The following is a 27,961-nucleotide window of genomic DNA, read 5'->3' on the forward strand; positions in this document are numbered from 1 at the left end:
ATCAAATCTGTCTGTCTTGGAGGGCCAAGGAGAAGGTGGAGGAGCTGCTTCAGGATTAATGGGCAAATTGGCAAGGAAATGAGCCCGATGGATCTGTGCCTTTTCTTGGAGATCAAGAAACGTCTGCCAGATCAGCATTTCTGTTTTGTTTCACAGCAAGAGGAAAGTGTGGCGAGAGGCAGCGGCGTCATTGTGATGACAGTGTTGGGTGAGGGAATGGATGGAGTCCAACCCAGGGTTCAGATCCTCCACTCAGTCGTGGCGCTTACGTGGTGTTCATCAGTATGCGGATGATACCCAGCTCTACCTCTCTTTCAAATCAGAACCAGTGAAGGTGGTGAAGGTCTTGTGTGAGTGTCTGGAGGTGGTTGGAGGATGGATGGCAGCTAACAGATTGAGGTTGAATCCCGACAAGGCAGAAGTACTGTTTGTGGGGGACAGGGGGCGGGTGGGAGTGGAGTACTCCCTGGTCCTGAATGTGGGGGACTCCCTGGTCCTGAATGGGGCAACTGGTGCGCAGCCTGGGAGTCATTTTGGACTCACAGCTGTCCATGGAGGTGCAGGTCAATTCTGTGTCCAGGGCAGCTGTCTACGTGCCCACAGACTGTCTCGCCAGAGTGATGCATGCTCAAGTTATCTCCCGCTTGGACTACTGCAATGCGCTCTACGTGGGGCTACCTTTGAAGGTGACCCGGAAACTGCAACTCATCCAGAATGCACCAGCTAGATTGGTGACTGGGAATGGCCACCGAGACCACGTAACACCAGTCCTGAAAGACCTACATTGTCTCCCACTACATTTCCGAGCACAATTCAAAGTGTTGGTGCTGACCTTTAGAGCCCTAAATGGCCTTAGCCCAGTATGCCTGAAGGAGCATCTCCACCCCCATCATTCTGCCTGGACACTGAGGTCCATCTCCGAGGGCCTTCTGGCAGTTCCCTCACTGTGAGAAATGAGGTCACAGAGGGTCTTCTCGGTAGTGGCACCCTCCCTGTGGAACACCCTCCCATCAGATGTCAAGGAAATAAACAACTACCTGACTTTTAGAAAACACCTGAAAGCAGCCTTGTTTAGGGAAGTTTTTAATGTTTGGTGTTTTATTGTGCTTTTAATGGGCGGGGTATCAAACTATTATTATTATTATTACTACTACTACTACTACTACTACTACTGTGTGACCTTTGGTCAGTCATAAGACCATAAGAAGAACCTGCTGGGCCAGGCCAATGGCCTATCTAATCCAGAACCCTAGCCACCAAGATGACCCAAGGGGGTCACAAGCTCAAAACAGGTCTCCTGTCATGTGGTCTCCCTCCAACTGGTATTCAGAAGCATTGCTGCCCTCCTATAGAGCACAGCCTTACCACAGTGCAAGTGGCTTCCTTCCAGCAGGCCAGAAGGCCACCATCCAATCCACACACCATCAGCCTCTGGGCTTTCTCCCTTGTTAATCATAGAATCATAGAATCATAGAGTTGGAAGAGACCACAAGGGCCATCCAGTCCAACCCCCTGCCAAGCAGGAAACATCATCAAAGCATTCCTGACAGATGGCTGTCAAGCCTCTGCTTAAAGACCTCCAAAGAAGGAGACTCCACCACACTCCTTGGCAGCAAATTCCACTGCCGAACAGCTCTTACTGTCAGGAAGTTCTTCCTAATGTTTAGGTGGAATTTTCTTTCTTGTAGTTTGAATCCATTGCTCCGTGTCCGCTTCTCTGGAGCAGCAGAAAACAATCTTTCTCCCTCCTCCATATGACATCCTTTTATATATTTGAACATGGTTATCATATCACCCCTTAACCTTCTCTTCTCCAGGCTAAACATACCCAGCTCCCTAAGCCGTTCCTCATAAGGCATCGTTTCCAGGCCTTTGACCATTTTGGTTGCCCTCTTCTGGACACGTTCCAGCTTGTCAGTATCCTTCTTGAACTGTGGTGCCCAGAACTGGACACAGTACTCCAGGTGAGGTCTGACCAGAGCAGAATACAGTGGTACTATTACTTCCCTTGATCTAGATGCTATACTCCTATTGATGCAGCCCAGAATTGCATTGGCTTTTTTAGCTGCTGCATCACACTGCTGACTCATGTCAAGTTTGTGGTCTACCAAGACTCCTAGATCCTTTTCACATGTACTGCTCTCAAGCCAGGTGTCTCCCATCCTGTATTTGTGCCTTTCATTTTTTTTGCCCAAGTGTAGTACTTTACATTTCTCCTTGTTAAAATTCATCTTGTTTGCTTTGGCCCAGTTGTCTAATCTGTTAAGGTCATTCTGAAGTGTGATCCTGTCCTCTGGGGTGTTAGCCACCCCTCCCAATTTGGTGTCATCTGCAAACTTGCTCAGGATGCCCTCAAGCCCATCATCCAAGTCATTGATAAAGATGTTGAACAAGACTGGGCCCAAGACAGAACCCTGTGGCACCCCACTAGTCACTACTCTCCAGGATGAGGAGGAGCCATTGATGAGCACCCTTTGGGTTCGGTCATGTCCCTGGTTTATGAGGAAAGGAGAGCAATCTGCTGCAGTGTGTGTGTCATTTTGGAGTAAAGAAAGACCGACGTACTGTGCAGTTTTCTAGTCCCCAATTGACACATAGAATCAGACACATAAGAGTTGGAAGGGACCCCGGCTGTCATCTAGTCCCTGCACATAGTCATCCCTGAGTGGGCTCGAACCACCAACCTTCTGGTTCACAGCCAGACACACTGACCTATTATGCCAAGAGATGTGGACTTAAAACATCGCTTGATTGTCACGTCTCACATAGGAAGCTGCCCTATACTAAGTTAGACCACTGGGTCTATCTAACAAAGTTCTGTCTCCACTGGCACAGAACATTGGCAGCCCTACCTGGAGATTGCGGAGATTGAACCCAGCACCTTGGAAGTGTTGAGATATAATTTACTCAGCTTGCACCGAAGGCTGATGTGTCTGCATGGGAAAGAGCAGAACTTCCACATTCCCCTCTTCCTGTTGCTCTGAAGCAACTGATTTCAGTGGTATACTACCACTGGCTCTGGAGGTTCATATTACATCTATGCGCAACACATTTAAAGCACATGGCTTCCTCCCCGCAAGAAATCCCGGAAACGGTCGTGTGGTTAAGGGTGCCAGGAATTCTAGCTCAGTGAGAAAGAAGCTAGAGTTCCCAGGATTGGGAAGCCAGCCATGTTGAATTTGCTTTAAATACATGGCATAGCTGCCAAGTTTTCCCTTTTCTCGCGAGGAAGCCTATTCAGCATAAGGGAAAATCCCTTTAAAAAGGGATAACTTGGCAGCTATGATACATGGTGTGGATGTGACCATAGGAGCCAGCTCCTTGGGGCTGAGGGGTCTTTTCCGCACCTCCAATAAAATATTTGAGGGGGTCGCCGCCCCCCTAGTTAAAGGTCATTACCATTCAAATAGGGTGTGTGTGTACCGTATCATGTGATCAATGGGGCTTACCGTACCTCCACCACCACCCCAATATTTTATTTTATTCAAGTTGGCACCGCTGGATGGGACCCCAATCATCCCCTTGCCATACTGCCTGGGAAGACCGTCTAGCCATCCTGCCTCAGACCCATTTCCTCAAGGTCCTCTCCTCCTCCCATCTCCCCACAATATACCTGATTGGGTCGAAGAGCTCTGTGTAACTCCAAAGTGGGCGTCCCTTCCCTCCAATCAGACGGCGCTCCGAGTGTCGTGGTGCTGCTGCTGCTGCCGCCGCCGCCGCCGGCGGCGGCGGCCAAACCAAAGGCGCTTTCAGTCTTTGCTGAGCCCGTCGGGAGCGATCTCTTCTTCCCCGAGCCGCCACCTCTTCGGCTTGGCCTGGGAGCGAAACCTGAGAGTTTTCCCGGGATCGAGGTGGGCTTGGCTCGGTCTGCCTTTTGGCCGCCGTCCCTGAACGAACAGGAGCGAGGAGGCGAGGGGCTGAGCGAGGTCAAGCGGCTCCCTCTTCGGCCGACGGAGTAGCTCTTTCCGCCGCAGGGCAGGGACAGCAGCAGGCGTGCGCTCCTTCTCGGCTCGCGTCCGCCCCGTCGAACATTTTTTCCTCCCTTCTTCTTCTCCTTCTTCCCGCGCCGGCTTCATGGAGGGCTCCTCTTCGCCGCCGCCCGCCTACTCGGACCTCAGGCGGGGCCTGGGTAAGAGCAACAGCGGCGCCGACCTGCAGATGAACGGCAACGAGGAGGCGCCGGGCCCCGAGGAAGAGGAGATCCACGCGCCCAAAAACTACCTGTGGCTCAGCATCCTTTCCTGCTTCTGCCCGTCCTACCCCATCAACATCGTGGCCTTCGTCTTCTCAGTGATGGTAAGCCTTGGGTGGTGTTTTTTTTGGGGTGGGGGTTTAAGGGGGCGCCTCCTCGTCGGGGCCGGAGCGTCCCTATCTCCACGATCGCGCGCCCTCCCCAGTTCATCGCCTCCTACTGGGCAGCTCTTACTTGGAAAGGGGAAGGACAAAAGGGTTGCACTGTATTCAGTTGGACCCTACTCAGAGTAGACCTTTTGATTTCTTTCCAAGCCCTACTCAAGAGAATATTGGTTGGAATCAAGGGGCACAAGGTAGCCATGCCCATTGGCTTCAGAGGGTTTACTCTTGAGTAGAACCAGCATTGGAGACAATTCACTGACATTAAAAGGACACCAGTTAGCCATGTTCCTTACTTTTAGTGGGTCTAATGACAACCCCAGCTGACCCCTGACTCCCCTGGACTATAGAGGGAGGCAACACAATACCCCCTATGAAATGTATTTTTCAGAATCTCTCCTTTCCAGCTTCAATCTCCACTGCGTCTTTAGATTCCGATCCACTGCAGGTGTACTCAAAAGTCCCATGGAGTTCAAACAGGGGCTTGCATCTAAAGAAGCAGGGATGTGATGGCAGCCCCGACCTATTAATGGTTTGCTCAGAAGCAAGCTTCCTGGGTGATATTTAGCTGGGCTTAACTTTCCAGGAAGTGCAATTGATGGTTTCAAGAGGCAATGTTAGGGGGGGAGCCTCCAGATGTTCCGTCATTCCATTGTCAGCCCACACTTCCCCAAGCATTTCTGCACCACTTTCCTTCCTGAAAAAGCCCCCCTTTTTTAAAAAAAGGTGAATTTATTGCCCGAGAACACTTTAACCGGACTTCTAATTGCTCAAGCCTAAATTTGCAGGTATGCAATTGAATCCTTCTCCCAAAAGAACCACAAGCTGTGTATATACATATTGCCAGCTTAAAATCCAGCTAGGTTGTTCTTTCCCCCCCAGTTGGGATCAAAGCCAGGGTGGTGTGTTTTTTGGGGTGGGGTGGGGAGGGAATGCAGCATTTTGTAAAAATCAAATAAAATGCAGAATCATAGAATTCTAGAGCTGGAAGGTGCTCAAAGGGGTTGTTTGGTCCCTACCATAGCTGCCAAGTTTTCCCTTTTCTCGCGAGGAAGCCTATTCAGCATAAGGGAAAATCCCTTTTAAAAAAGGGATAACTTGGCAGCTATGGTCCCTACTCCCTGCAATGGAGGAATCGCAGTTGAGGGTAGATTTTATCATTATTTATTATTGCATTTATCTCTCTCCCCCCACCTTCGACCCAAAGGGGTTCAGAGCAGCAAAAGGCTGATAGATGTGGATTGAACCCAGGGGTGGGAGCGCAGTGGGCGCAGAGTGAAAGGGAAATGTATGTTTACACAGCCCCAATCTGGAGGGGACCTGAGATCACTCTTGATCCTAAGCACTGCTGAGTTCAGTGGGGCTCACTGTGCTGTTGGGCAAGCCTATGTTAAGGTTGTAACCTTTTTTCTCAAGATTTTGTATCAGTACTGGACAGAAGTTGTGGTTTCTGTAGTGCAAAGATCCTGCTTTTCAGTCACTTGCCTTGATTATCTGGCTGTCTTCTGTCTGGAACTTGTTCTCCTCCTTCTGATGCCCGGTTCATGCAAACCTTGCAACAACCAGGGCAGTGTGGCGGTTGCGGCATCAGACTAGGGATCCGGGAGAGCAGGGTTCAAATCCTCCCTCCCTCACTGGGCGACTTTGCGTCACTTCCCAACTCTCTCGGCTTAGCCTACCTCACAGGATGGTTGTGAGGATAAAATGGGGGAGGGGAGAAGAACCTTTGGGCTCTTTGAAAAAACGGGATATAAATGCAATGAATAAATACAATTTCAGGAATATGCACCATTGGTTTTGATTATATATATATATATATATATATATATATATATATATATGACACAGTATATATATATATATATATATAGACACACACACACACACACACACACACACACACACACACACACTGTATACAGTGGTACCTCTACTTACGAATAACTCTACTTGCGAATGTTTCTACTTATGAATGGAGCTCCGTCCGCCATCTTGGATGCAGTTTATATAGGATTTTTTCTACTTACGAATTTTTAGATAGGGTTGCTTCTACTTACGAATTTTTTCTCCCAATGCATTCCTATGGGATTCGACTTACAAATGTGCGTTCGGAACGCATTAAATTCGTAAGTAGAGGTACCACTGTATACTAGAGTATAAGCTGACCCGAATATAAGTCAAGGCACCTAATTTTACCTAAAACAAAAAACAAACTGGGAAAACTTATTGACTCGAGTATAAGCCGAGGGTGGGAAATGCAGCAGCTACTGGTAAATTTCAAAAATAAAAATAAATACCGTCCTATGCCTTTCCCAGCTGTCGGTGGCAGGGTGGGGGGAGAAGTGGCGAGGAAGGATCCCTTCCTTGCCGCTTCTCCCTCCCCGCCGCCTCGCACAGAGCAGGCATAGGACAGGGGTTTGGAGAGTCGCAGCACAGTGCTTCTCCGAACCCCCAGTCCTGTGCCTTTCTCCACCGCTGCCCGCCTCACTCGAGTATAAGCCGAGGGCGGCTTTTTCGGCACATTTTTTGTGCTGAAAAAGTAGGCTTATACTCGAGTATATATATATATGATAATGAGCAGTGAGTGATTGTGTCTTGTGCAGCAGCAGGCATAGTAAAGATAGAACAGCAAAGTTAAAACCAGAGAGCCAGTGTGGTGTAATGGTTAGCATGTCAGACTAGGACCTGGGAGACCAGGGTTCAAATCCCCGGTTGGCTATGCAGCTCAACCTTGGAGGCCAGTCACTGCCTCTCAGCCTAAGCCACCTTGCAGGGTTGTTTTGCGGATTGAATGAGAAGCAGGAGAAGCACACATACTGCCTTGGGTGGATCTGGGTCAATTTGGGATTTGGGTGGATTGGATTGAGGCAGCCCTGGGTAGCGTTGGCTCAGATCAAGTCCAGCTGAAGCAATCCCGGGCTGTCAAAATGCAAGGCAGTCTAGTGGCAAGGAAAGCAGGGAGAAATACCCTGTGTGACTCTGTAAGCTTCCTGAATTGGGTCAGGGCCTGGATCCAGGATGGGTGCAAGACAGGACGGGAGACCTGCTCAGCCCTCGTATGCACACATGAGGAAGATGTGCACAAGTCTTTTATAGTGGTGCATGCTTTGTTGGCAAATTGTCATCCTACCCCCCTGGCAATTCTAAACTTTCATCTCAAACGGCCTCATCCCAATCACCGTTCTTTCCATTCCAGTGCCTTAGGTGTGAATTTCAGAACAGAGGGTAGTGAACTCCCTTGCCCTATGTTCTGGCAGATTCTATATGGAAGTGAGATCCGGGAAGCAAAGATGGTTTAGGAGCTCTAGCCTGGAAAAGAGCGTGAAACCGGCTCGTTCCCCCAACCCACCACCCCTGCAATGAAAAAAAAAAATACCAGCAAGCTCTGGGGTCCTGGTAGGATGCAGTTCGTGACCAAAACTATAGGTTTATTACAGCAAACTTAAAGCAGGACATTTAAATTCTTAAAGCATAACACTTCCAGCAGCTGATAAAAATGATCATCAGTTGCTCTGATGAAAAGGATGCATTTAAAGGGTGATTTTGAAACTTCTGTTTTGTCAGTCATTATAATATCTCTCTTTCTCTCTAGGAGGTGAAGATCTGTGGCCCATTTTGGCCCATTTTGCAGTTCTGCCTGTCTCAGGGGTAGAGAGTGCACTTCTGCATGCTAACTGCTGTCTCCTTCCCGACATTGGGGTAGGGTTGGGCTCAGTGGTACGGCATCTGCCTTGCATTCAGAAGGACCCAAGTTCAATCCCCAGCATCTCAAGGAAGGGCCAGGAAAGACCCGTCTGAAAGTCTGGGAGAGATGCTGCCAGCCAGTGTAGACAATACTAAGCTAGATGGACCAATGGTCTGACTCGGTTTATGGCTGCTTCCTATGTTCCTAGCTGCCAACCCAGAAGCCCAAGAGGAGTGTGAAGGCTGAGGTTCCTGTGACCAAAGGCCCATTCAACAGCCCAACCTAGCCCTGGCTGTCATTTACCAGATTGAAAGATTTTGACCCATGCTCTTCAGCCGAGGGTGGGGGGAAGCTTCCCAGAGTGGCTTACAGCTATCAATAATAAGACGTGGCTTATAAGCTAAAAGATACAACACAAAAGGAAAAAGGAGGAGGAGGGAGGAGGAAGAAGCAAATCCAGGTGCTAGGTCTTTGCTCTGGAGTTCTTGTAACAACCAGCTGTAATAGGTCAAGGAGGTAAAGGGACCCTGACCGTTAGGTCAAAAAGAGGAGATGCCAAAACAGGAGGTGTGCATGTGTGTACATGTGTTTGTGCGTGCGCATGCAGGCGCATAGAGGGTTCTGGATTCGGGAGATCAGAAACGCTTGCAACTCTCTTTTTTTCAATAAGTGCAGCATTGGACTGTGCAAATGAGTCTGTTTTGCAACAAATGTACAGTATATTGTTCTCTCCGTATTGATTGCTCACTCAGTTCACAAACCTCACACCCCACATTAGTCCCCTAGAGCTTCCCCTTCCCACCTCAAGCGACTGCTAAGCTTCCTATTCACCTTCCCAACCCCATTTTTCTCTTCTATTCTGCAGTCCCACTCTGCACCCCCCCTTTTCACAAGCATGCTCATGACTCCTCCCCCCTGCCATGTTCCTTCAGTTGCCTCCATCCCTGCTTCACACATACCTCTGCTCTTGTTTGCAACCACAACATTTCACCTGTCAATGTCCCTCCTTTCTCGCTCCCATGACATGGCCGCTGGTGTTGTGCAGCTTGCCTCCTCACCCCACCCTAACTTCCTGCAAATCTGGGATTTTGATGCGACACCCAAAATCCTCCCAATGGGGGGCCACGTGACGACAACCTTACATTTTTATGCATATAGGAAGATAAGTGTAGAAGTGTGGGTTGGATACGTGCAGGACATGGATTATCCATTCCGAGAGAGTCCATTTAGCCAACCTAATGGGCTGCGGTCTATTACTTGCACAAAGGGAGAAATGGCTGGCTGTTTCAGAGCCCTGAGAAATTAGGAGAGGCTAAGGGTGTGTGCTTGTGTGCGCCAAAGAACCTTGAAGCACATTCTGTCTGCAGTTGGCAGGATGGTGGATTGGAGACAGAAGATATTTCACTAAGAGAGATGGCTTCTCCCCCATCTCTCTGGGGACCATAAAGCTTTCAAACAGCAAGGGTTATTTGAGAGCTCAAAAGAGATGCCTCGAATCACTATACTGATGTCTCGCCCTCCTGATCTGCTCTTTAAATAATGGGTACCATTTTCTCGCCATCAGAGTTAATGGCTCAACAAAAAACAAGTACAAATGGCAGCAGCCCAGTACAGCAATATCCAACTGCCCTGTCCACGCTCGTTCCTCTGCATCAAAGGTGGTGAACCTCTTCCAGCCAGAGGGCCACATTCCCTTCTAGGCAATCTTCCAGGAGCCATATGCCAGTGGTGGGTGGAGCCAGAAAGAAAACTGGGAGGAGCAACAGATGCAAATTGGACCTCTGTACAGTAGGCTAGTTTCTACACACACACACACACTCTCTCTCTCATAATCCAGGCAAGCAAGGGGCACGATCACAGTTCAAGGACACAGTCCAGCCAGGCAAAACACTCAAGGAGGGTGCAAAGCAGGGCTGGGGAGAAGAGGTGTGGCTGGAGAGAGGTGTGTGGCATGGGCATAGGTGTAGCCAGGATTTATGGGGGGGCAGGGCACCCCACCTGGCATCATCGTTTGTCTGGCTCTGCTTAGAGCATTCAGAATGAAAGGTTTCAGCTGTTTTTAAATGACTTTCTTTTGACCCCAAGAGCTCAGGAAAATCTGTCCAATTCTTTCTACAATTTCTATTTTTAGTTAAGTATTTTTATTTATTTATTTGATGGGCATGGGGAGAGTCCCATGGGCCATGTGGAGGGTTGAATTTGGCCCCCAGGCCCAAGGTTCAATAGAAGCTTATAAAATTATACACAGCTGGGAGAAAGTGGATAGAGAAAAGTTTTTCTTCCTCTCTTTAAGGCTAGAACTTGTGGATATCCAATGAACCTGAATGCTGGAAGATTCGGGTCGTCTTCCTGAAAGGTTAACATGGGGCTTGGCTCTAAGCGATGAGGAGGCCTGAGCCCCTGCAGAAATTCAGGTGAAGACGAACCTCTTTTGTCAGGCTTTTAGAGGTGGAGAGGTTTGATGAGTGAAGTATTGGAATATAATATATATGATAAGAATAATATTGGAGAAAACTGGATATTGAAACCTGCTTAACCTAAATCATATATCCCAGTTTTACAGCGGCCCTTTAAAGTACGCTTCACACAGAGTATACACAGTCAGAAGTTGACCTGGCTAAGAAAACACCACCAAGAGCGTAGGGAATTATCTCCCTTTTATGAAACCCCTTACTAGCTGCACACTTGTAAAAGTGTGCAGATGAAAATACAAACGGTTGGGTTTCTTTAACTGAAAAACAAACTGACTCTAAAGAGACTTGAAACTAAAGATAAATGCTTTCTCTCTTAGCAATGTTATCTACCCACTTTCCAAAACCTCCCACAAACCTCCCATTAAACTACCCGAGAATTAACAGCATTCTAGCATTATAACTAAGCAATCATACTAAGATTCAACTAAGGAATATCTTAAACTGAGAGAGTGATCTACTTAGAGATGAATCAAACTGAAAGATCTAACTAAGAGATACAGAAGGCTTTCTGGCAGAGCCTTATATACAAGAAGCAGAGTCCATGCCTGTGGGCTATTAACAGAAATCACCTGCACCTGTTTCTCTTAAACAGACAGTATTTACATTAGACCGGCTCTAAAGTAACTTGACTATTCAAAAAATCCAACATGAAGGACGTCACTTTTCCTGCCTTAGTTTATACAGGGAATGTATGTGAATTGTTTCAGATTATTTCGTTGCGTGGTGGCTGTGGCGGTGCAGAGGGGTATGAAAGCACCTTAATTAATAAAACGAAACAAACGTCTTCATCCAAAGCATTTTTAGCTTTCTCTCCAGCTGAAAAAGCCTCCCACAGTGGTTGACAAAGATCAATAACAAGGCAACCCTGACCTTTTAGAGTTGCGGCCTAAAAGTCACGTCACAAAAGGAAAAATGAATGGGGAGGGAGAAGGGGGGAAGCCTTTGGGCTTACAATAGAAAATACGTGAAACAGAAGAGGGCAGGGGAGAAATGAAGCCATTTCATTTAGGGGAAAACAAACCACAATCCTTGGATCTGATGTAACACAAAAGCCAAGGCTTCTTGGTTTGTTTGTTTATTCTGCTTCCACCAGCGGAGGATGGAAGAGGAGGCAACTGGGCAGTATATACCAGCCTGCTGTTCTTTCACAATAAACCACAATAAGCCATAACATCCGGCTTATCATTACATGCAAACATGGCCATCAACTCATATAAGTCAGGGTAGGGGAACTTCAGGCCCAGGGTCCACAACCGGCCCTCCAGCCATCCCTGCCTGACCTTTGGCACTCTCCACAGGCCACACCCTCCTTGAGGTCAAATTTAAATATGTTGCTCCACCCAGTTGTGCTTCTGGCTCCACCCATTTGGCCCCCCAGAAGGTTCCCCATGGAAGCAGCAAAGTCATAGCTGCCAAGTTTTCCCTTTTCTCGCGAGGAAGCCTATTCAGCATAATGGAAAATCCCTGAAAAAAAGGGATAACTTGGCAGCTATGAGCAAAGTATTTGTTTTGAATTGTCTTATGGATAAGCTCTTGCAAGCCTCCCACAAAACCCAAGTGTAACGAGAAGCGGAGGAATGCCCCACATGATATATCTGCTGCATTGCTTCTGAAAAAGGGCCAGATGAGAAACTTGACCCACTAGCAATTTCCCTCCAGGCCTGCAGTTCAGCTAATGCATCTCATCGCATGTACAGCTGAGTAGACCTCCACCTTGTTGTGTCGCTGATAGGATTCATTCTGTCTGCTGAACGTCTTCTTGAGGCGCTGGCATTCTAAAAAGCTTGCATCCGCCGTGAATCACCTGTCCTCCCATCCTGCCGCAATTTATGACAATTCCTCTGAGGGGAGGAGAAAGAGGGTGTCTTATACTGAGTCAGGCTGCTGATTCCAGCTAGCTCAGAATTGTCTGCAGTGGCAGAGGAACCTGGGGCGCGGGGAACTTCCCAGCGGCACACACGCGATCCCATACGGTCACTGTGTGAGAGGCAGCCTGTATGGACGCGAGCAGCACCCATACTAACTGCATGCACACCCTTGGCCGCTCTACAGCTGGGGGGGGGGACAGTGGGCCATCTTTACACACACACCCTGAGTGGTGCTGGGGGCAGACCGTCCCCTCTGCACCCCCCTCGTACGCCCCTGATTGTCCACACTGACGGAAGTCTCTCCCAGCCCTATCTAGAGCATAGCTCCCAAGTTCCGGATTGGAAAATCCGGGACCAGCAGCCGCGCAGCGTCAAAGCAACTTCTGGTGCCGCTCTGCCCATTTCCAAAATAGCCACGGCACCAGAAGTCGCTTCAACGCATGTCCGGAAGTGCGTAGAAGCGACTTCCGGTGCCGCTCTGCCGATTTCCAAAATGTCCGCAGCGCCAGAAGTTGCTTCTATGCACTTCTGGACATGCGTAGAAGCGACTTCTGGCGCCGTGGCCATTTTGGAAATGGGTAGAGTGGCACCAGAAACATGGCCGCCAGCAGGAGCTGCTTTCCGGGGGATTTACGGGAGATAAATCCATTCGGGAGTCCAGCAGGAAACGGTAAGATAATACGGGGATTTCCCGGACAAAACGGGGTACTTGGCAGCTATGATCTGGAGATGCCAAGAATTGAACCTGGGGTTTTCCGCATTCAAGGCAGAAATTTGACATGGGCTGGCCAAGTCAGGAAAATGCAGAGGGAGGATTTGGGGGAGGCCTCCAGTGGGATGTGGGTCACTTGCTGGGAGTGGGGGAATCGGCTAACAAGGATTCCAGAGTGGGGGGCTTCCTCAGCCTGCTCTCTCACCGCCTCCCTTTCCAAATTTGGTGGAGAACTTCTGTCAGACACAGCTGTCTGATACTGGGAATAGCTCTGCCTTCCCAGAGGAGAATAGTTCACCAGTCCCAGCCACCTCTCAGGTGGTAGCGACATGTTCCCTGTCACCCAAGCCCAGGAGGAGCCCAAAGAGAAGGAAACAGAGGGCTCTGCCTACTGGGCATTGCAAGAGATTGCAGAAACTCTTCCAGCCGTAAGATGAAACCACCCCAACCCTATAGGCAGAACAGTCATCCGTTCAACTTTCAAAGCTTTGCCAGCTGGAGCACCTACCTTTGTTGTAGCTGTATTGAGGATTAGCAAGATCACTGCAGATGGTGACAGCAGCCACGAAATTAAAAGACGCCTGCTTCTTGGGAGAAAAGCAATGGCAAACCTAGACAGCATCTTAAAAAGCAGAGACATCACCTTGTCAACAAAGGTCCGTATAGTTAAAGCTATGGTTTTCCCAGTAGTGATGTATGGAAGTGAGAGCTGGACCATAAAGAAGGCTGATCGCCGAAGAATTGATGCTTTTGAATTAAGGTGTTGGAGGAGACTCTTGAGAGTCCCATGGACTGCAAGAAGATCAAACCTATCCATTCTGAAGGAAATCCGCCCTGAGTGCTCACTGGAAGGACAGATCCTGAAGCTGAGGCTCCAAGACTTTGGCCACCTCATGAGAAGAGAAGACTCCCTGGAAAAGACCCTGATGTTGGGGAAAGATTGAGGGCACTAGGAGAAGGGGACGACAGAGGACGAGATGGTTGGACAGTGTTCTCGAAGCTACGAACATGAGTTTGACCAAACTGCAGGAGGCAGTGCAAGACAGGAGTGCCTGGCGTGCTATGGTCCATGGGGTCACGAAGAGTCGGACACGACTAAACAACAACAACATTGTCTAAAGTGCCATAAAACAGCAATCTGCCTATGTACCACAATAATCTAAGGATAAAAGCCTTTGGAAAGAGTGTATCAATGTTCTTCAGCAACTGGGAGCCAAGGCAATGCTCTGCCCCTAAACTATGGCCATTCTCAAGGTTTCGTTCTGCTCTGATCTGAGGGAGGGAAAGTGAAGGTTCCAGCACCATGGAGAGCTCTGAGCAAACCACTTGTTCCATCAAAGGTAGAGGTGGACCGAGGTCCTCATGTGTATTCATGAAAACAATATACAAACATGAATTAAATTAGGGTAAATGTCTTGCAAAAAAAAAAAGGTGCGTATATTTGCCCAAAGGGCATACAAAAATCTGTCTATACCTTAACAAATGTCCAGATCCGTGCATATTTAAAATGTTGAGTCTGCCATATTGATTCACAATGGTGGCCAATATCAAAACATAGTTAAAAAACCGCTCCCTGATTTCAGGGGCCATTGTGCCAAATTGCTTGTGTCACCTTAATCGTAAATAAATAGAGGATTTAGCTTTTTGCCCTCAGCTTTCATCTGACCTTTTTGTAGTTCATATGCTAGGAATTGAACCTAGAACTTCTAGATGTTGGTGGCTATTGCTGGCTCTTATGGCAGTGAGTTCTGTAGTTTAACTATGTCCTGTGTGGAAAAGTCTTTTGATCTGTCCCAAAGCTTTCAACATTCAGTTTCATTTTATGTTCCTGAGTTATAGCATTAGGAGAGAGGGACAAAGCTGTTCCACATCCATTTTCTGTGTGTCATCCATCATTTTGTAAGGTTCTATCATGGCACCTCATACTTGCCTTTTCTCTAAACTAAAAAATCTCGAATGCTGCAAATTTTCCTAATGGGAGAGTCATTTAAACCACAAAGTCAGCTACAATTCAGGAGCAAATAAATGTCAGTAAAACCACACCTAAAAATAGTTTGCCCTCTTACACGAATGCCTGGCCAGTACAATGATATCTGTGGCCTCCAGGTAAAACCAGAATCCCTTTCCTCCTCCGCTCTACCTCGCACTGCTCAGATGAATATTCTCCCAAGTGGGCAGGCGAGCCTTCAAAGTGCAGCTCATAGTTAAATTGCTGTGGGATTTATTGATCAGCAATGGTGAAGCAATCAAATGTACAACGAATGCAGCAGTCATAATCAGCTCCTGGATAAATGGCCGCTTCTCCCCTGGCGTTGATTGGGAATAGCCAGTGTGGTGTAGTGGTTAGAGCAGGCACCCCCAAACTGTGGCCCTCCAGATGTTTTGGCCTACAACTCCCATGATCCCTAGCTAACAGGACCAGTGGTCAGGGATGATGGGAATTGTAGTCCAAAACATCTGGAGGGCTGAAGTTTGGGGATGCCTGAGTTAGAGTGTCAGGCTCTAGCACCCGGGAGACCAGGGTTCAAATCCCCCACTCAGCCATGAAGTGCATTGGGTGACCTCAGGGCAGTTATTAACCTACCTTGCAAGGTTGTTGTGGGAATTAAATGAGGAGGGAGAGAACCACGTACACACAGTGGAGAAAAAAGTGGGATATAAATGCAATGAGTACATAAATAATAAATAAAATTATAAGGGGGGGGACAAAAAAAATCTGTGCCTTTTTGAAATCAGTGGTTAAAATCGGCACAGCTTTTAAGGGTTCAGTCACGATATATTTTAAGAGGTGTCAGAATGTATGACAGCTTTCCAAAATATATACAGTAGTAGATTTGGTGGGGGGTGGAGAGGGCAGGAGAATGAAAAAACTGTGAGCTGGTTGTTAAAGGATTATGCCCATGATTTATTCATTACTGAATTGATACACAGCCCTTCCTCCCCAAGGATCCCAGGCCGGCAAACAGATACAAAACTGTAAAAAGAAAAAGAAAAACATTATAAAACAGATTAAAATGTCCTAAAATCAATTCCAATCAAAAACATACTTCCAGCCTATGTTCTAGAGTTGGCCAGGCGCAGTTTTCTTCAGCCACCAAATGCTTGGGTGAAAAGGGACAACAGAGTTCACATTGGGTGAACTCTCCTAGAGAGTTAATAATGATAGAGACAGGCACACCTGGCTAGAGAGGGCATTCCACAACCAGGGGGGCCACCACCAAAGAGGCCCTGTCACAGGACAGTGCCAGCCAAGCAGCCCCCCGGCAACAGCAGCTCCAGCAGCAAGGCCTCACCCGCCAATGGTGGCAAAAAGAGTGAGAATGGAGGCACAGGTTGGTTGGTGTTTTTTTTAATGAACATTGCATTTCTCCTCTGTAGGCATTAAACAGTTACGCACAGGGAGACATAGAAGGGTCAAAAAGACTGGGCCACACCGCACTCCTGGTTGCTATCGCAGCGATCCTCATTGGCCTCGTGCTGATCGGTATCCTTTGTGCAGTTCATTTCACTACGGTAAGTCAGATCCCGCCATTCTCCAGCCAATGCGCTAGAACTTGATGCCATCTTTAACAGCGCTGTTAATCTGCGGAGAGGGGAGAGATGAGAGGGAGGGGGCAGTTCTTTCCAGTACTGTAGTGGATACTCGCAGCTATGGCAGCTTCTAAGATTATGCTATCTTATTTAATCTGTGTTTCTTGTGCTTTTGCATGCTTAGAGGAGCAGGGCCAGCACTCAGGACTGCCCACTGTTAGAAAAACGCTCGGGGCAAACGCCAGACAGTCCTAGATTCCAAGCACTTTCCTGTGGCCTCTCCCTGGCTGCCGCTACCAGAGCAGTCCAGAGGGCTGGTAATATGCGATCCTGCTCTGCTGAGAAGAACACACACGATCCATGCATATTTCAGCAGGAAAGAAGAAGCCAAAAGTAGAACTAAAGCTACTTTATTTTAAGGCTTATGTACACAGTTCATTCTCTGTATCTCTGCTCCAAAACTCCAAAAGCACAGAGCTTTTCTTACTCCATTGAGAAGCAGAAACTGGGGGGGGGGGGAGAGAATACAAAAAACATCACATGGTCAGGAAGAGAAAACATACAGACTTCCTCTCTCACGCTGAAACTCAGACTCGCTGTGTGAAAACCAACAGACACATTATATTGCTGCTGGAGCACAGAGGTTTTGTAAAAATCCCAACACCCACATCCCGGGGGGGGGGCATTGCCAACTCCTGGAGCTCCAGAAAGCATGGATAGGAGCTGAGAGAAGGGGAGACGGCCTCCGCTCACCTTGCCCCCTTCTCTTTGGGCAGAGGGGGCCCAGAGGAAGAGGGTCAATCAATGGGGAGCGGTGACTTGTAGTGTAGCGGCAGGCTCAAAGCCACCAGCCCCTTCTGAGGTTAGGCAGCCTTCTAAAAACAGTCTTATTATTTTTCAATAATTAGGGGTGCATTGCAACGATCAATGCAGATCTCCATGGGTTGCCTTTCAGCTAGTTCTACAATGTTCCATGCATGTAGATGGGCAAATGGTTTGGAGTGCTCCGATATCTTCTTTTGGAGCAAGTTACATTGTTTTCCGTGAAGGTCCGTTGGATGAAACAGAATTTGCACCCCGTTCCCTTGAATCTGCAGCATCTGCTGTTTTCAGTCTTCCCAAATGCTTGGGCTTTGGAGCAGCTCTGGGTTTTATTTTATTTTTAAGATTTTTTATTCATTTTTACAATTTGGCGTCAACATAACATTTCCCCCACAACACTTCCTCAGACTGGCAGGCATGCCTCGGCGATACTCCGATTACCCAGATGCATAAAAACAAAAACAAATAAACACACATCGATCAAGTAACACGATATGTGGAGATTCTTCGAATCTCGTGACTTCCCCCCTTCCCGTCCACGGAGCCTAGTTTTAAAACATCTACAACTGCATATTAGTTTGTACTCCAGTTACTATATCAAACCATATTACAGTATCCATAATATTTTTTACACTGTCAAAATCCTGCTCTTCTTTCCATCTGCTTACAGATAAATAACTTGTAAAATTTCCCCCATTCTTTTATAAAGTTTTTATCCTCTTGGTTTCTGAGTTTTTCAGTCAGCTTTGCCATTTCGGCATAGTCCATCAGCTTGGCTTGTCATTCTTCTCTGGTTAGGGGGCAGTTCTGGATTTAGGGCAGTGTGGGCCGTCGTCGACCCCCCAGCACACAAGGTGCCAAGCCTAGGAGGTGCAAAACAACAACAACCACTTATATTTATAAGGGCACCTACTGAGAAGATCCATAAAAAGCAACTGTACCAAAAGGAATTATTGCAAAAATGAGAAGTATTTCTGGGGGTGGGGGAAGCATCACATTTTCTCCTTGCTCAGGCTGCCAAGTTTCCCGTTTTTCGCAGGAAACCCCCCGTATTTAAACCCATTTCCCGCTGTTATCCCGAATAGAGAAAAATCCCGTAAATCCCCTGGATTTCCTACCTGCCAGGGAGATTCTGGACATGCGCAGAACCGATTTTGGGTGCCGCTCTGCCCATATCTGGGCACCGGAAACCGGGCAGCGCCGGCACCGGAAGTTGCGTAGAAGCGACTTCCAGTGCTGCGCCACTGCTGATCCCGGATTTTTCTTACCGGGAGCTGGAGGATATGTACCTGTTTGGAACATGCAGAACAACTCCTCCTTGGCGTTCTTCCCATGCACCTTCTCCAGAGTGACCCTAGGAGCCCATCCTCAGTGGCAGACTCTCCTCCTTTCACTCCAGTTGCCTCCAATCAGAACATAGGGGGAGAAGGCTGCTTCTTGGTAGCTAAAAAAGCTCCCCTTTCATGCTGAGTGGGTGACTCGAGGAGGCTGGGGACAGGGACCCTGCTGCATAAATATGAATGGGTCTTTGACCCCAACATGACCCCAGACCAACACGCCACTGGGCAACTCACAGGCTCTGGTTAAATTCCCGAGAAGCCAAAGCTTTCATTTTAAGAAATAAAGTCTCTAGACCTCATGAGCTGAAACTAGTGGAGCTGTTTTTTTAAATACAGTGGTACCTTGGTTCTCAATCGCCTTGGTACTCATACACCTTCATTCTCAAACACTGAAAACCTGGAGGTAAGTGTTCCAGTTTTCGAATGTTTTTCGGAAGCCAAATGTCTGATGCTGCTGTCAGCTATTGTTTTTTGGGGGCGCCTGCACCAATCAGAAGTTGTGCCTTGGTTTTCGAACAGACTTCCGCAACGGATTAATTTTGGCGCTTTTGTTTTTTTGCTATTTATTTTGCATTTTTGTTTTTGAGGCTATTTTGGTTAATTTGTTTTTGTGACTGTGTGGAACCCAGTTCAGCTACTGATTGACTGATTGTGTGACTCGGAAATGGATAAAAGCCCCCCCCCCCCAATATCCAAACAATGGCTATCATCAGTGCAGGGAATTTAAAAAAATTTATTTTAATTTTTATCATCTACAATACTGTCTTATTTATTTTATACTACAGTACACTGATTAGTGCTTTCATTTTATGGATCAATGGTCCCATTAGATAGTAAAATTCATGTTAAATTTCTGTTTCGGGGTTTTTTAATTTTGCATTCCTTTCTATGGGAAAGCACACCTTGGTTTTGGAACGCTTTGGTTTTGGAACAGACCTCCGGAGCGGATTAAGTTTGAGAACCAAGGTACCACTGTAAAAAAAAAAAAACTGCGTAAAAGCAGATCAAAGGAGCAGGCAAGACCAGTGACATATGAAACAGCCCAAATACGTTAAAAACATTCTTTTGTGATTTCAGGTTCTGAATGAATAATAATGAGACTAGTTGTAGTAATGACATCTGAGTGTGCAACCCTGTGCCCACTCCCCCTGCCTCCCCATAAATCTTAGTCCTTCCTCCGGATATCCCGAGGAGGAGGCCAAGGCTGCAACCCTATCCCCACTTACCTGGGAGTAAGCCCCATTGTACCCAGTGCGACTTCCTTCTGAGTAGACGCGGATTGGGTTGCACTGTAAAGACCCCAGAACTTCAAAGTCAGGCTGCATCGCCAGCTGGCAGCCTTACCTTGTGACGATGTCGGATCTGAAAGGGAAAGTTGCATAAGGGAAAGGTGGAAGGAAGTGGATAAATTTAGCCCAAAGAAGATTAGGGGGGGGGGGAATTCCGTCAAGTATTGAGACGGAAGATGGGAAATGCTTGCAAGGCTTTCAGCCTAAGATGAGAAGAGGCACCTTCCCAGAGGCATCTGGTTGGCAGCTGCAAGGAAACGACGCTAGGCGAGGTGGGCCTTTGGCCTGATCCAGAACCCAGGTTTCCCTATGCTATGTCCTCACTCTCCTGTCAGAACCAGTATGCTTCTGAATTAACAGTTGACAAGGGGAAAGATGATAGAGAAAACTCCCCCCCCTCTCCTAACACTAGAACTAATGGACATCCAAGGAAGCGGAAGATATGGGATGGATTAAAACAGGGGCCAGCAACCTTTTTCAGCCGTGGGCCGCTCCACAGTACCTCAGACCATGTTGTTATTATTATTATTATTATTATTATTATTATTATTATTATTATTATTTATACCCCGCCCATCTGGCTGAGTTTCCCCAGCCACTCTGGGCGGCTTCCAACAGAAAAATGAAATAAAATAATCTATTAAACATTAAAAGCCTCCCTAAACAGGGCTGCCTTCAAATGTCTTCTAAAAATCTGGTAGCTGTTTTTCTCTTTGACATCTGATGGGAGGGCATTCCACAGGGCAGGCGCCACCACCGAGAAGGCCCTCTGCCTGGTTCCCTGCAACTTGGCTTCTCGCAACGAGGGAACCGCCAGAAGGCCCTCGGTACTGGACCTCAGTGTCCGGGCAGAACGAGGGGTGTGTGGAGATGCTCCTTCAGGTATACTGGACCGAGGCCATTTAGGGCTTTAAAGGCCAGCACCAACCCTTTGAACAGTGCCTGGAAAAGTACTGGGAGCCAATGTAGATCTTTCAAGATCGGTGTTATGTGGTCTCGGCGGCTGCTCCCAGTCACCAGTCTAGCTGCCACATTCTGGATTAGTTGCAGTTTCCGGGTCACCTTCAAAGGTAGCCCCACGTAGAACGCATTGCAGTAGTCCAAGCGAAAGATAACTAGAGCATGCACCACTCTGGCGAGACAGTCTGCAGGCAGGTAGGGTCTCAGCCTGCGTACCAGATGGAGCTGATAAACAGCTGCCCTGGACACAGAATTGACCTGTGCCTCCATGGACAGCTGTGAGTCCAGAGTGACTCCCAGACTGCACACCTGGTCCTTCAGGGGCACAGTTACCCCATTCAGGACCAGGGAGTCCTCCACCCCCACCCGCCTCCTGTCCCCCACAAACAGTGGTGGGCCGGACTATTTTTTTTTGGGGGGGGGGTGAACGAATTCCTATGCCCCACAAATAACCCAGAGATGCATGTTAAATAAAAGGACACATTCTACTCATGTAAAAACATGCTGGTTCCCGGACCGTCCGCGGGCCAGATTAAGAAGGCGATTGGGCCGCATCCGGCCCCCAGGCCTTAGGTTGCCTACCCCTGGATTTAAGAAAAAAAGGACTTCTTCACGCAGCACCTTGTTAACCTGTGGAACCTGCTCCTGCAGGAGGCAGTGACAGCCACCAACTTGGATGTCTTTAAAAGAGGATTAGACAAATTTGTGGAGGATAAAGCTCTCAGAGGCTACTAGCCATTACAGTGAAGCTCTGCCTCCACGTTTGGAAGCAGTAAGTGCTTCCGAATAGCAGTTGCTGGAGACCACAGGAGAGGGCTTCTCAGTTCCCCATAAAAGGCATCTAGTTGGCCACTGTGAGAACAGGATGCAGGGGGCTAGACGGACCTCCTTTGGCCTGGATCCAGCTATAGGGCTCTTCTGGAGTGTGAAACAATAAGGTTGATGGTCTGAACCGTAAGAATGGGGCAGGAAATGAAGGGAAGGCTGGTTTCACACATGCAGGTATCACCAGGTTTGCACTTGTAGGTCAGAAGCAGCCATGGTGGCCCAACAGCCATAGGCAAAGGTGTCCCATCACCTCATTCTCCCATGGAGATGGCTCACCCACTCAGCTGAAAGGCTGGGGAGGGATGTAGCTCAGCAGTAGAGCATCTGCCTTGCGAGCAGATGGTCACAGGTTCAATCCCCGACATCACCAGGTAGGGTTGGGAATTTCATAGCTGCCAAGTTTTCCCTTTTCTCACGAGGAAGCCTATTCAGCATAAGGGAATTTCCCTTTAAAAAAGGGATAACTTGGCAGCTATGGAATTTCCCCAGTCTGGAACCCTGGAGAGCCGCTGCCGGTCAGTGCAGACAATACTGAGCTAGATGGACCAAATCATCTGATTCGGTTCGGTATAAGGTAGATTCCTATAGCTGAATAATCCTATGCCCGAAACATGTGCAGCAGGGTATCATCAATCTGATCAGACCCACGGCCCACTTTTAACCCAAACAGGCTTTGGAGGCCTCATTTCTTAATCGTTCACCATCTATTTGCATGGCTGTGGTGTTTTTTGTTGCGGCCCACTTTGGATCAGACCGTGACCCACTAGTGGGTCCCAACTGACCAGCTGAAGACCAGTGATGTATAGGCATGTGTGAATCTACTCATGGGTGCTGGTTGTGCAAGTTGGGTGCAGAATTTGGGGTGGGGTGGGGACCTCGATTTTCATTAAAGAGGGGATTTAAGTTCCTAGTCCCTAAGACTATGAAGAACATGTTGAAAGTGTAAAACAGGCATGGACAAACTCGGCCCTCCAGATATTTTGGGACTACAACTCCCATCATCCCTAGCTAACAGGACCAGTGGTCAGGGACGATGGGAACTGTAGTCTCAAAACATGGAGGGCCAGAGTTTGCCTATGCCTGCAGATCTGTGACTCTTCTCTCTCCTTAACTATGACCTTCCTTTCCCCTTTAAGTCAGGTGTGGGAAAACTTTGCCCCCCCCCCAATGTAGCTGAACTGCACCACCTACCACCTCTGGTCATTGGCCCTTCTTGCTAGGGCTGCTGGGAGTTGTAGTCCAGGAACATCAGGAGGGCCAAAGGTCCCCCATTCCTGCCTCTGTGTTAAAGCTGTGCTTTGCTGCTATGAGCGCCAGCGGCTCTGGTAATTGCCCAGGGTGTGGCTGATTGCTTCTTCTATGTTAAAACAAGGAAGGCTTTATGAAAACACCAAAAAAACAAAACAAAGCAAAATCCATTAGTGAACATCAAACCATTTCCTGACAGTCAGGAATCCATTGATTTTTCGAGATCGCCCTGCCCTGATACATAATTCAGCGCGAACTGGCAGCGAGATGACAGCTACCAGTGGAGACTTAATGCTTCTGATTCAAAAGAGTATTGAGCCACTAATGCAGTGGGTTGTTTGTTTAATGGGAACAAGGGCTATTAAATAATGTGTCCATTAGGCCTTGAGGATGAATAATTTAAATAAGGCAATCAAACTTTCTAACTTTCTCTCTCTTCTTCTTCTCTCTCTCTCTCCCCCCCCCCCGAATTCTCCTCACTTCTCTTTGGGGGGGGGGAACCACCATTATTTTTAACACCAACACAGCACGTCATCTGACGACCAAGACTTCGGATGGGAAGCGTTGCCCGTCTTCAAACCTCTGGGAAAGGCACAGGGAATCTCTGGCAAAGGAAAGGAAAACAAGGATCCTTCAGTCCAGATGCTTTGATTCCAGTCGCTGGTGAACAGATTGCGTCCGCTATGGCTGTCCACAGTGCTGCATAAACCGAGACGAGCATTAAAAAAAAAAAGTATTTCTTAAGGAATGCTGTTAATAGAGAAATGCTTCCAATTCGCTTTTCAAACCCCCATGCCTCCGTTTTCCTGTATGTTGGAGGTGGTACCTCTATTCTCGCGACACACAAAAAACTCCTCTCCCTCCATCCTACTTCGTAGGCATCCGGGCTCACCCTTGTGTGCAACATCGCCCGGGTCAGAGGCGTTCGCTGGCTGAACTTTTTGGATCACTGATGGATGCAAGGACCGAGCTGGAGGCGCAGGCCGGACAAGGTGGGCGGCTGCCCTGTGATTTTTGGGTTGACCTCTGCTTCAGGTCCAATAACCCCATTGGTGCCTCTCAGGACAAAAAATTAGAATGCTTTCCCAGCCCATCATACATCTTTGATCTACTATGGCTCTACCCTCTCTACAGCTTCAGAATTATCACCTGAGTTTCTCAGTCCAGCATGGATATTTAGAAAGCTGCCTCATTGGTCCATCTTGCTTAGTATTGTCTTATGCTGACTGGGAGTGGCCCTCCAGGGTGTCAGACGAGAGTTCTTTCCCAGTCCTACCTGCAGATGCTTGGGGATTGAATCTGAGACTTTCTGCATGCAAAGTAGATGCTCCACCACTCCAGAGCCAAGGCCCTTTCTCTGTCTTCCTTGAACTGCCTTCTCTCCAGCATACCTGCCAAGTTCCTCTCTGAAAAATAAGGGACCGGACCGAAAGTAGCATACCGGAAGTAGCGCGGCGGCCATTTTGGAACTGGGCGGAGCATGCTCAGAAGTGACTTTTGATGCTGCTTTGCCCAGTTCCAAAATGGCCGCCGCGCCAGACGTCGCACTGCAGCCATTTTGGAACTGGGCAGAGCAGCACCAAAAGTCGCTTCTGAGCATGCTCCGCCCAGTTCCAAAATGGCCACTGCGCCAGAATAAACCGGGAAAACAGCTGGAAAAACGGGGATTTCCCGGGGAATACGGGAGACTTGGCAGCTATACTCCAGTCCAGCTTTCTCCTCACTTTTTCTCCAAAACTAGCTTCTTCTTTTGCAGAAATGTTTTGCTATCTCTTTTTACAGACTCCCATTTCTTTGACCAGGCCTCTGCTACGTGTTTGTGCTTGTCCGGCTGTGTATGATGTCATGTGTGACTCAAGAGGACAACTCGTCCTGAGAGTCGGGGAAGGTTAGAAGGATGGTGCTGGCGAAGGGAGAACAGCCTGGCCTGCTCGCGTGCCTTTAAGGACAACTCGATCTTAAAAACAGAAATCAGCAGGCAGAGCTTTCCTCAGCATGGAAATTACATTTAAACCGCCTAACTTCCCCCAAAGAATCCTGGGAACTGTAGTTCTGGCATACCCTCCAACTCGTGGTAAGAAAAATCCAGGATCAGCAGTGGCGCGGCACCGGAAGTCGCTTCTAAACATGTCTGGACATGCGTAAAAGCAACTTCTGGTGCGAGCGCTGCCCGATTTCTGGTGCCCAGACATGGGCAGAGTGGCACCCAAAATCGGTTCTGCGCATGTCCAGACATGTGCAAAAGGAGCCTCTCTGGCAGGTAGGAAATCGGGGGGATTTATGGGATTTTTCTCTATTTGGGATAACAGCGGGAAACGGGTTTAAATACGGGGGTTTCCCGCAAAAAACGGGAGACTTGGCAGCTATGAGTTCTGGGTATTGTAATCCTGGGTATTGCAGCTCAGGGGTAAACTACAATTCCCAGGAATCTCTGGGGAAAGCCATGTGCTTTGAATGTTAAATTTGTAGGCAGAGCACATGACTGAAAATCACGCTTCAGTTAAAGGCACCAGCCAAATTTGGGGTGGCTGTAAATTGGCAAGTGAAATGTAATCAGGCTTCACATGCATTTTGATACCCTGTAGGACAGGCACCCCCAAACGTGGCCCTCCAGATGTTTTGGGACTACAACTCCCATTATCCCTGGCTAATACGACCAGTGGTCAGGGATGATGGGAATTGTAGTCCCAAAACACCTGGAGGGCCGAGTTTGGGGGTGCCTGCTGTAGGAAATGCTCTTTTCCCAGGCCAGATCCTGAATGGAATGGGTTGTAGCCATTCCATGTCAACCTACTCAGAATGGACCCACTTAATTGACATGGTTAACTCAGTTCTCTTAATTTCAATTGGCTAACTCTAACTTAGTTAGATACAGCAGAATGGAAACTTTCTATAGGGTAGGGAGAATAAATTTTATTTTATTTAATATTTATTAAATTTGTATAGATGTCAGGGAGGTTCACAACATAAAATGCATCCCCCCACCTTTACAAGTAAGGAAATATGCCGTTAAAAGTTTTATCCCTTCCCTTCCATCACCATAATCCAACTTAAGGGATGTTACAAGGAACTTTCCCCGAGGGATAAAGGGTAATTGTGATCACCCCGTATCCGATACTGGATTTTATTTTATTTTTAATTAACACTTAAATGTCATGTCTGAAAAAGGGGGGGGTTCAATAAACTTGTATTGGTTTGTATAATTCTTTGTTCAAATAACTTTAATGCTTTATTTAGGACTTCTGTAAAGGATCTGCTCCCCAGCGCATGGGACAAAACAGAGCAAGAAAAGGGTCAGAAAAGGGTCACCGAAATGATTGGAGGAATGGCTGAAGCATTTTCCTTACAAGGAAAGGCAAAAATAAAATGAAAAGCACATGGAAGAAATACAACGAAGGATGATAGTGGTTTATAAATTTATATGTGGTGTAGAGAACGGAGGAAGAAAAGATGCATTGTGACTGTTATCAGGGGAAAAAACTGCTCCTTTTCCCTTATAGGGTACCCAAGGGCCCGTATAGAGTCCTTATGTAGGTTCTCTATCGGTAGGAGAAAATAACAGGCCAACCAGAGAATATTAAAAGCAAAGCAGCTAGTAAGCCCGATCTTTATTGAACTGTTCCAACAGGGTCCCCACTCCCCACACGCAGGAGGGAGGAGAACCCTGTTATAGACTTTTGAAATAACCCTGATATAGACTTTTGAAATTGCCACCCTGTAGCTCAAGACCACCCCCCAATACATCATACACACAACACAGAAGGGGCGGTCTATCACAGAAGGGGCGGTCTACAGCAGAATCCTGTCTGGCAGGAAACCTGGTGATCGGTTTACCTGGACAGCCTGGCCATTCTTTTGTGATGATAAATACTTAATTCCTGAGTCCAGGTCACAGGCTCACCAAATTCATACCCAGACATACCCTTAAGACAGGATTTGTGAGCACAGAGACAATGGGGAGGCTTTTCCCACTTCCATCCAAACTGCTGAGGAATATTTAAGGACTGTTTTCCTGTACTGTTTCAGACATGTGTCTATATATTTATGTATGTGTTTGCCTGGCACATTTATGAACATTTATTTTATATCTTCTTGTTGTTGTTTAGTTGTTTAGTCGTGTCTGACTCTTCGTGACCCCATGGACCATAGCACGCCAGGCACTCCTGTCTTGCACTGCCTCCCGCAGTTTGGTCAGACTCATGTTCGTAGCTTCGAGAACACTGTCCAACCATCTCATCCTCTGTCGTCCCCTTCTCCTAGTGCCCTCAATCTTTCCCAACATCAGGGTCTTTTCCAAGGATTCTTCTCTTCTCATGAGGTGGCCAAAGTATTGGAGCCTCAGCTTCACGATCTGTCCTTCCAGTGAGCACTCAGGGCTGATTTCCTTAAGAATGGATAGGTTTGATCTTCTTGCAGTCCATGGGACTCTCAAGAGTCTCCTCCAGCACCATAATTCAAAAGCATCAATAAGGTAAAGGGACCCCTGACCGTTAGGTCCAGTCATGACCAACTCTGGGGTTGCGGTGCTCATCTCGCGTTATTAGCCGAGGGAGCCGGCGTACAGCTTCCAGGTCATGTGGCCAGCATGACAAAGCCGCTTCTGGCGAACCAGAGCAGCACACGGAAACGCTGTTTACCTTCCCGCTGCAGCTGTACCTATTTATCTACTTGCACTTCGACGTGCTTTCGAACTGCTAGGTTGGCAGGAGCTGGGACCGAGCAACGGGAGCCCACCCCGTTGCGAGGATTCGAACCGCCGACCTTCTGATCGGCAAGCCCTAAGCTCTGTGGTTTAACCCACAGCACCACCCGTGTCCATTTTATATCTTAGACCTTATAATTCTCATAACA

General features: G+C 47.8%; 1 protein-coding gene and 1 long non-coding RNA gene across 3 annotated transcripts; one reads left to right on the top strand and one right to left on the bottom strand.

The window, feature by feature from the left end:
* The first annotated feature begins 3,718 nt into the window (after positions 1-3,718).
* Positions 3,719-27,197, top strand: TMEM233 (transmembrane protein 233). Of its 2 annotated transcripts, XM_035098519.2 has the most exons (3): positions 3,719-4,296; positions 16,471-16,605; positions 23,638-27,197. In XM_035098519.2, the coding sequence occupies exons 1-3, from the start codon at positions 4,075-4,077 to the stop codon at positions 23,647-23,649; spliced, it is 369 nt and encodes a 122-aa protein (XP_034954410.1). In that variant the 5' UTR covers positions 3,719-4,074; the 3' UTR covers positions 23,650-27,197. The 2 variants fall into 2 exon arrangements, with proteins under 2 accessions (XP_034954410.1, XP_088515366.1); XM_088659240.1 differs by lacking the exon at positions 23,638-27,197 and having other exon boundaries at positions 16,471-16,650.
* Positions 16,426-24,556, bottom strand: LOC148683111 (uncharacterized). The gene is made up of 3 exons (XR_015947382.1): positions 24,387-24,556; positions 20,012-20,147; positions 16,426-16,675 (listed from the first exon to the last, which is right to left on the bottom strand). It is a non-coding gene; the product is annotated as an uncharacterized LOC148683111 (long non-coding RNA).
* Positions 27,198-27,961: the final 764 nt, after the last annotated feature.

Source organism: Zootoca vivipara, chromosome 16, assembly GCF_965207765.1.
Source record: "Zootoca vivipara chromosome 16, rZooViv2.hap1.1, whole genome shotgun sequence".
Classification (NCBI taxonomy): domain Eukaryota; kingdom Metazoa; phylum Chordata; class Lepidosauria; order Squamata; family Lacertidae; genus Zootoca; species Zootoca vivipara.